General features: G+C 38.9%; 1 protein-coding gene across 1 annotated transcript in view; it reads left to right on the forward strand.

Moving 5' to 3' along the window:
* Positions 1–6693, forward strand: part of LOC133552146 (neurobeachin-like) — a 208396-nt gene extending 201703 nt beyond the window's left edge. The window contains exons 48-54 of the mRNA XM_061899502.1: positions 1717–1829; positions 3650–3790; positions 3883–4002; positions 6045–6198; positions 6272–6435; positions 6496–6584; positions 6639–6693. Coding sequence (XP_061755486.1) covers positions 1717–1829; positions 3650–3790; positions 3883–4002; positions 6045–6198; positions 6272–6435; positions 6496–6584; positions 6639–6693 — 836 coding nt within the window. The remainder of the gene's footprint in view (positions 1–1716; positions 1830–3649; positions 3791–3882; positions 4003–6044; positions 6199–6271; positions 6436–6495; positions 6585–6638) is intronic.
* The last annotated feature ends 3361 nt before the right edge of the window (positions 6694–10054 follow it).

Here is a 10054-nt window from a genome sequence, read left to right on the forward strand (position 1 = left end):
TGGCTGGACTATTAATCGATATCGAATCGACTTCTAGGTTTTAATCTGTGCGATAAATAACCGCAAGAGACGGAGGTTTTTAAGGTTTTTTTTTCCACCCCCTCACCAGGATTTGAGTGACAGACATGTTCGCTAATTGGAATTGCTGAGCCTCGCGTCCTTTGCCTCCTGGCCAATTAAAACTGTTAAAAGAAACAGTAAATTTGTGTGTGCTGCAGTGGAAAAATATGAATACAAAGCCAAATGTCCCATTGAGGGAATATTTCAGCTTCAAGTTGGATGGGCATTATGAGCCCATCAACACGGACGAACAACAAAAAGACAACCCAAATGGAAAAAAATGCACTCTAAGATGTTTAATATTTATTTAAGGATGCAAAAAAGTGATCGCAACACAGTTTCAGCCTCGATAAATCACAATAAAGATGCAAAACTGTGCTCGCTGAACAGTTTCAGGCTCGATAAATCACAATAAAGATGCAAAACCGTGCTCGGTGAACAGTTTTGGGCTCAATAAATCACAATAAAGACGCAAAACAGGGCTGGCAGAACAGTTTCGGACTCGATAAATCCCATTAGAGATGCAAACTTGTGCTCGCTGAACAGTTTCAGGCTTGATAAATCACAATAAAGATGCAAAACAGTGCTCGCAGAACAGTTTCAGGCTTGATAAATCACGATACAATGCAAAACACTGCTGGCAGAACAGTTTCAAGCTCCATAAATCACAATAAAGTTGCAAAACAGTGCTGGCAGAAGAGTTTCAGGCTCGATGAATCACAATAAAGATGCAAAACACTGCTCGCAGAACAGTTTCAGGCTTGATAAATCACGATACTATGCAAAACACTGCTGGCAGAACAGTTTCAAGCTCGATAAATCACAATAAAGTTACAAAACAGTGCTTGCAGAACAGTTTCAGGCTGGATAAATCACAATGAAGATACAAAACACTGCTGGCGGAATAGTTTCGGGCTCGATAAATCACAATAAAGATGCAAAAACTGCTCACCGAACAGTTTCAGGCTCGTTAAATCACAACGAAGATGCAAAACAATGTTGGCAGAACAGTTTCAGGCTTGATAAATCACAATGAAGATGCAAAAGAGTGCTTGCAGAACAGTTGCAGACTTGATGAATCAGAGTAAAGATGCAAAACAGAGCTTGCAGAACAGTTGCAGGCTTGATAAATCACAATAAAGATGCAAATTAGTGCTGGCAGAAGAATTTCAAGCTCCATAAATCACAATAAAGTTGCAAAACAGTGCTGATAGAAAAGTTTCAGTCTCGATAAATCACAATAAAGGTGCAAAACAGTGCTTGCAGAACAGTTGCAGGCTTGATAAATCACAATAAAGTTGCAAAACAGTGCTTGCAGAACAGTTGCAGGCTTGATAAATCACAATAAAGTTGCAAAACAGTGCTTGCGGAACAGTTTCAGACTCGATAAATCACAATAAAGATGCAAAACAGTGTTTGCGGAACAGTTTCAGACTTGCTAAATCACATTGCATGTGCTAAATAATGATATTTGTCCTCCCAGTATAGTGGGTGTTGTTGATATCAGCATACATTCTGCATATTCATGAAGATCAGAGTGTTTATACATGGGGCCGGCCCTGCTAACGCGTAGCTAGCGCGTAGCTTGACTCTGCAACATCCATAGCATCGAGTCAAAAGATTTACCGTGGACATGTTTTGTCTCTGGTCCTGCAGGGAGGACCTACAACGATCTGAACCAGTACCCCATCTTCCCCTGGGTCCTGACCAACTACGACTCGGAGGAGCTGGACCTCACATTGCCCGGAAACTTCCGAGACCTTTCCAAGGTTTGTTTGAGCGTTACGACGCTGTGAGTAACCGTTGTCCCGTTAGGACATGTTTTCACGTAATCTTGCCAAATAGTGTGCAACTTCAATTGTGCTCGGAATGGCATTTACTTATATGGCCAAATGCAAACAACCTTCCCTAGTCATGGTGGAAAAAAATACAAAAACCAACACAAAAAGTCATCACATAACAAACAATGCGCTATAAACAATTCAAAATGACATCCATTTAAATCCATTACAAATCATGATGGGAAAAATGCAAAACTCTGTCCACACTTATCATGTTTGGCACATTTTAGCGGCTCGATATTTCTGATTGATTACTAAACTTTAAGGAGGTCGTCACAGAAGTAACTTACATGCTTAATATTGTTAATTATACATTATAATTTTTATATGATATGATCATTTATACACATATACGTGTATGTATGTATATGGATTTTATTTATATTTTATTTCATTTCCCCTGACGAGCAGGAAACCTGCGAAACAGGCTTGTAGGGATGATATAGTCTATGTGTCTATTCCTGACCTAACGTATATTCCGCTCTACCCCGGTATTGAACACGGTATAACGGATAAACCACAGAAACCTTGTCTATATATATGTATATATGTATTTATACTGTATAGATATGTATGTATACATATATATATATACATATGTATATACATATAAAAGTACTGTATGTATGTTTATATATATGTATGTTTATATGTATATTTATATATATGTATGTTTATATATGTGTGTATATATATGCATGTAAATATATATACTGTATGTATGTATATATGTATGCTTATATACTGTATATTTATGTATAGCTATGTAAATATACATACAGTGTATATGTGTGTAAATATATATACTGTATGTATGTGTGTGTGTATATATATATATACTTATGTATGTATATATATACATATGTATGTATGTATATATATACATATGTATGTATATACATACATATGTATATATGTATGTATATGTATGCATGTATGTGTATATATGTATGTTTATATATGTATGTATATATACATACAGTATATATGTATACTGTATGTATGTATACATATATGTTTATATGTATGCTTATATATGTATGTATATATAAGCGCTTTAGCTTGGTTGGTAGAGCGGCCGTGCCAGCAACTTGAGGGTTGCAGGTTCGATTCCCGCTTCCACCATCTTAGTCACTGCCGTTGTGTCCTTGGGCAAGACACTTTACCCACCTGCTCCCAGTGTCACCCACACTGGTTTAAATGTAACTTAGATATTGGGTTTCACTATGTAGAGCGCTTTGAGTCACTGGAGAAAAGCGCTATATAAATATAATTCACATTTACCCACAATTCACATATATACATAAAGTATATATGTATATGTATGTAAATATATGCACTGTATGTATATATTTATATACACTATGTATATATATATGTATATATATATATATATATATGTGTGTGTGTATATATATATGTATATATGTGTGTGTATATATATATATATATATGTATGTATGTGTGTGTACATGTGTATATATATATATATATACGTATGTATACTGTATGTATATATATATATATATATATATGTGTATATATATATATATATATATGTATGTATGTATGTATGTATGTATATATATATATACTGTATGTATATGTATGTATGTATACACTTTTTTAGCCCAATGCGACCCCCAGGTGAAAATGTTTGGACACCCCTGTTCTAAAGCTTCACAGTCTGCCTGTGAAGTGTTTCCATCCTCTCTCGCTCACGTTGGACCCTCTCTTGGTTCCCGCAGCCAATCGGAGCTCTGAATCCCAAGCGAGCCGCCTTCTACGCCGAGCGCTACGAGACGTGGGACGACGACAGCACGCCGCCCGACCACTACACCACCCTCTACTCCACCGCGCACTCCACCCTCATGTGGATGCTCAGAATAGTGAGAGTCGGGGTTTGAACGTGGAACTCGCCCGGGCCACTGTGCTCATTGTGTGTGTGTGTGTGTGTGTGTGTGTGTGTGTATGCGTGCAGGAGCCCTTCACCACCTTCTTTCTCAACGCCAACGGCGGAAAGTTCGACCATCCGGACCGGTCCTTCTCTGGCATCGGGCGCTCATGGAGGAACTGCCAGAGGGACACGGCCGACGTCAAGGTAACTCACTCTGAAATGCTGTACCTAATGAAGTGTCCTCGTGAATGTAGCTACTATGTCAAGTGAAGCAAATTTCTCCATAAGAAACAATGTCGATATGATTAATTGGTTCCAGCCTCGGCAAAAGTCCATACTTTAGCGAAGGTTTGTCCACTTTGATCAAATTATAAAGTGAAATACTTCATGTCAAACATACTGAGGAGTTAATGAATTAATGATCTCTTAGTCAAAGACAAGTGCACACGCACAGAAGTCCTTTTGCCGCCCTCACAAATGATCAGAAATCACAACAATCCTTAACTTTAACAACATTTCAGTTGATGTAGATGCCCATATCGCCTGTTCAAAATTACTTTACAAAAGAGAAGTGTAAGATACTTCTCTTGTTGTCTTATTTGAATGTGACTTTATTAAATGTATTTATATTATCATTTTGTGCAGCCGGGCCCGGAGCAGGAGGGGATAGAAAGAGGAAAAAAAGGAAGACAGAGGGGGAAATTGTGGGGATAAGAGGGGGATTAGACAGAGAGACAAAAACAACAACAATAGAACAACACCAGCACATACATAATATGTACAAATATGATCGTAAAAGTGATAGCAAATAAGCAGTGAAATAAATGACAATGAGCATTTTTACACTAAAACTGGAGCAATACAAATACCAATAGAAAAAGCGCTATTGATCATGAACAAAACCAATAAATTACCTCTATTATCAACAATAAAGAATAAAGATAATTCCAGAATTATCCTAGTAAATGTGTCTAAAAACATCTAAATCGCTGGCACTGCAATAGCCTTTTTTTTTTTTACTTTTTTTTTTTCTAGTCCTTCACTCACCTGGGGGGCGGCATAGCTCGGTTGGTAGAGTGGCCGTGCCAGCAACTTGAGGGTTGCAGGTTCGATTCCCGTATCCGCCATCCTAGTCACTGCCATTGTGTCCTTGGGCAAGACACTTTACCCACCTGCTCCCAGTGCCACCCACACTGGTTTAAATGTCCATCCCATCCATCCATTTTCTACCGCTTATTCCCTTTCGGGGTCGCGGGGGGCGCTGGCGCCTATCTCAGCTACAATCGGGCGGAAGGCGGGGTACACCCTGGACAAGTCGCCACCTCATCGCAGGGCCAACACAGATAGACAGACAACATTCACACTCACATTCACACACTAGGGCCAATTTAGTGTTGCCATTCAACCTATCCCCAGGTGCATGTCTTTGGAAGTGGGAGGAAGCCGGAGTACCCGGAGGGAACCCACGCATTCACGGGGAGAACATGCAAACTCCACACAGAAAGATCCCGAGCCTGGATTTGAACCCAGGACGTCAGGACCTTAGTATTGTGAGGCAGACCGCACTAACCCCTCTGCCACCGTGAAATGTAACTTAGATATTGGCTTTCACTATGTAAAGCGCTTTGAGTCACTAGAGAAAAGCGCTATATAAATATAATTCACTTCACTTCACTTCACTCTAAATTTCCTCATCCAGAAATCTTTCATCCTCGCTCAAATTAATGGGGGAATCGTCGCTTTCTCGGTCCGAATCGCTCTCGCTGCTGGTAGCCATGATTGTAAACAATGTTCAGATGTGAGGAGCTCCACAACCCGTGACGTCACGCGCACATCGTCTGCTACTTCCGGTACAGGCGAGGCTTTTTTATTAGCGACCAAAAGTTGCGACGTTCTCTACTAAATCCTTTCAGCAAAAATATGGCAATATCGCGAAATGGACAAGTATGACACATAGAATGGACCTGCTATCCCCGTTTGAATAAGAAAATCTCATTTCAGTAGGCTTTAAAGTCATATCCAACAATTGTGACAACAACTTTTTACTGTCAACTGAGTTCCGCGTTTTACAATTTCCAAATTTTTTCCAAAAAGGTTGAAAAACACTCTTCTAAAATCTCTAATACCATCGGTAAAGAAAAAAAAAAAACAGGAGCTTTTGTTAGCCTGACCACGAGCTCAAAATGTTAGCCAGGTGAGGTCTTCTTATGCTCTGGCGGAGTGAGACGGTGCCCGGTGTCTTGCAGGAGCTCACCCCGGAGTTCTACTACCTGCCCGAGATGTTCGTCAACAGCAACGAGTACGAGCTGGGCTGTGCGCGACGACGGCCTTCCTGTCTGCGACGTGGAGCTCCCCGTGTGGGCCAAGAAACCCGAGGACTTTGTGCGCATCAACCGCATGGTGAGGCGGCGGCTGTTGGCCATTGTGCTGTGGGGGGGCGTGGCTACACACTGACCCCGCCCATCCCGTCCAGGCGCTGGAGAGCGAGTTCGTGTCGTGTCAGCTCCACCAGTGGATCGACCTGATCTTCGGCTACAAGCAGCGAGGGCCCGAGGCCGTGCGGGCGCTCAACGTCTTCAACTTCCTGTCCTACGAGGGCGCCGTCACCTGGACGCCCTGGAGGCGCCGCAGAGAGAGGTGGGTCGCCCCGGCAACGGCTCCCACGCCGACGCTGACGCCTGTGTTTTGCGGCGGCAGGCGATGGAGGCGCAGATTCAGACGTGCGGGCAGATCCCCTCGCAGCTCCTCATCGAGCCACACCCACCTCGCTCCTCCGCCATGCACTGGTGAGACGCCTCCGTATCAGCGTGTTCTTCTAGAACTGGGTTTCTTAACCATAGGGTCGGGGCCGCCAAAAAGTATCTGTTCTCAGCTGTGGGCTGTACTCGGTTGTAGTGCACTTTTCCACCACTTGGGGCAGCAATGACAATCTCAAACAAACAGGAAAAGTCTGGAGTCTTTTCAATGTTGTTTACTTCCTCTTTTCATTCCTGTTTACTTTCTGTTTTACTTATTGTTTATTTCTTGTTTCGATTATTGTTTACCTCCTGTCTTGGTTCTTCTTTACATCCTGTGTTCACACTTGTGAACTTACTGTTTTCATTCCTGTTTACATCCATTTTTCATTCCTGTTCATGTCCTGTTTTTGTTTCTGTTTACTTTCTGCTTACTTCCGCTTTACTTTCCATTTACTTCCCATTTGTAATCCTGTTTACTTCCTGTTTTGATTTCTAGTTACTTCTTGTTTTCATTCCTGTTTGTCCTGTTTGAATCCTATTTACATCCTGTTTGCTTCTTGTTTTCATTCCCATTTGCATCATGTTTACTTCCAGCTTTCATTCCTGTTTACATCCATTTTCATTCCTGTTTTCGTTTGTTTACTTTCTGGTTACTTCCACTTTACTTTCCACGCACTTCCTGTGTTTAATCTGTTTACTTCATGTTTACCTCCATGTTTTGATTCGTAGTTAATTCGTTTTCATACCTGTTTGTCCTGTTTGAATCCTATTTACTTCCAGTTTTCATTCCTGTTTATGTCCAGTTTACATCCTGTTAACTTCTTGTTTTCAATTCTGTTTGCATTATGTTTTCATTCATGTTTACTTCCTGTTTCCATTCCTGTTTACTTCATGTTTACTTATTGTTTTCATTCCTGTTTACATCCGGTTTTCATTCTTGTTTACTTCTTGCTTGTTTACGGTTTACTTTCCATTTACTTTTTGTTTTTAATCCTATTTACTTTGTGTTTTGATTCCTAGCTACTTCCTGTTTTCATCCCTGTTTACATTATATTTTCATTCATGTTTACTTCCACTTTCATTCCTGTTTATATCCATTTTTCCTTTCTGTTCACGTCCTGTTTTCGTTTGTTTACATTCTGGTTACTTCCGCTTTACTTTCCATGTACTTCCTGTTTTTAATCCTGTTTTGATTTCTAGTTACTTCTTGTTTTCATTCCTGTTTGTCCTGTTTGAATCCTATTTACTTCCAGTTTTCATTCCTGTTTACATCCTGTTTGCTTCTTGTTTTCATCCCTGTTTGCATCATGTTTTCATTCATGTTTACTTCCAGCTTTCATTCCTGTTTACATCCATTTTCATTCCTGTTCACGTCCTGTTTTTGTTTGTTTACTTTCTGGTTACTTCCGCTTTACTTTCCATGTACTCCCGGTGTTTAATCCTGTTTACTTCCTGTTTTAATCCTGTTTACCTCCATGTTTTGATTCGTAGTTACTTCGTTTTCATTCCTGTTTGTCCTGTTTGAATCCTATTTACTTCCAGTTTTCATTCCTGTTTATGTCCAGTTTACATCCTGTTAACTTCTTGTTTTCAATTCTGTTTGCATTATGTTTTCATTCATGTTTTCTTCCTGTTTCCATTCCTGTTTACTTCATGTTTACTTATTGTTTTCATTCCTATTTACATCCGGTTTTCATTCTTGTTTACTTCTTGCTTGTTTACGGTTTACTTTCCATTTACATTTAGTTTTTAATCCTATTTACTTTGTGTTTTGATTCCTAGTTACTTCCTGTTTTCATCCCTGTTTATGTCCTTTTTACTTCCGGTTATTATCCCTGTTTACATTATATTTTCATTCATGTTTACTTCAAGTTTCATTCCTGTTTAGATCCATTTTTCATTCCTGTTCACATCCTGTTTTTGTTTCTGTTTACTTTCTGCTTACTTCCGGTTTACTTTCCCTGTACGTCCTGTTTTTAATCCTGTTTGCTTCCTGTTTTGATTTGTAGTTACTTCTTGTTTTCATTCCTGTTTGTCCTGTTTGAATCCTATTTACTTCCAGTTTTCATTCCTGTTCATGTCCTGTTTACATCCTGTTTACTTCTTGTTTTCATTCCTGTTTGCATTATGTTTCATTTATGGTTACTTCCAGTTTCCATTCCTGTTTACTTCTTGTTTTCATTCCTGTTTACATTATGTTTTTATTCTGTTTGCTTCCAGTTTCCATTCCTGTTTACATCCTGCTTACTTCTTGTTTTCATTCCTGTTTGCATTATGTTTTCATTCATGTTTACTTCTTGTTTGATTGTGGTTTACTTTCTATTTACTTTCTGGTTTTAATCCTATTTACTTCCTGTTTTGATTCCTAGTTACTTCCTGTTTTCATCCCTGTTTATGTCCTTTTTACTTCCGGTTATCATCCCTGTTTACATTATATTTTCATTCATGTTTACTTCAAGTTTCATTCCTGTTTGGATCCATTTTTCATTCCTGTTCACATCCTGGTTTTGTTTCTGTTTACTTTCTGCTTACTTCCGGTTTACTTTCCCTGTACTTCCTGTTTTTAATCCTGTTTGCTTCCTGTTTTGATTTGTAGGTACGTCTTGTTTTCATTCCTGTTTGTCTTGTTTGAATCCTATTTACTTCCAGTTTTCATTCCTGTTTATGTCCTGTTTACATCCTGTTTACTTCTTGTTTTCATTCCTGTTTGGATTATGTTTCATTTATGGTTACTTCCAGTTTCCATTCCTGTTTACTTCTTGTTTTCATTCCTGTTTACATTATGTTTTTATTCTGTTTGCTTCCAGTTTCCATTCCTGTTTACATCCTGCTTACTTCTTGTTTTCATTCCTGTTTGCATTATGTTTTCATTCATGTTTACTTCTTTTTTGATTGTAGTTTACTTTCTATTTACTTTCTGTTTTTAATCCTAGTTACTTCCTGTTTTCATCCCTGTTAATGTCCTGTTTACTACCTATTTACTTCCAGTTTTCGTTCCCTATTGATTTTCATTCCTGTTTACATTCATTTTTCATTCCTGTTCACGTCCTGTTTTCGTTTCTGTTTACTCCTTGCTTACTTCTGGTTTACTTTCCATTTATTTCCTGTGTTTAATCCTATCCACTTCTTGTTATGATTATTGCTTGCTTCCTGTTTACTTCTTGTTTTCGTTCCTGTTTAGAGTATGTTTTCATTCATGTTTACTTCCTATTTTCGTTCCCTTTTACATCCATTTTTCATTCCTGTTAACATCCTGTTTTCATTTGTGCTTGCTCCTTGTTTACTTCCTGTTTTCATTGTTGTTTACTTCCTGTTTTCATTGTTTACTTCCTGTTTTTGTTCCTGTGTACATTATGTTTTCCTTCATGTTTGCTTACGGTTTTCATTCCTGTTTACATCCATTTTTCATTTCTGTTAACGTCCTGTTTTCATTTCTCTTTACTTCTGGTTTACGTTCCGTTTACTTCCTGTTTTTGTTTTTGTTTACTTCCTGATTTGATTCCCGGTTACTTCCTGTC

Source organism: Nerophis ophidion, linkage group LG04 (genome assembly GCF_033978795.1).
Source record: "Nerophis ophidion isolate RoL-2023_Sa linkage group LG04, RoL_Noph_v1.0, whole genome shotgun sequence".
In the NCBI taxonomy this organism is placed as follows: domain Eukaryota; kingdom Metazoa; phylum Chordata; class Actinopteri; order Syngnathiformes; family Syngnathidae; genus Nerophis; species Nerophis ophidion.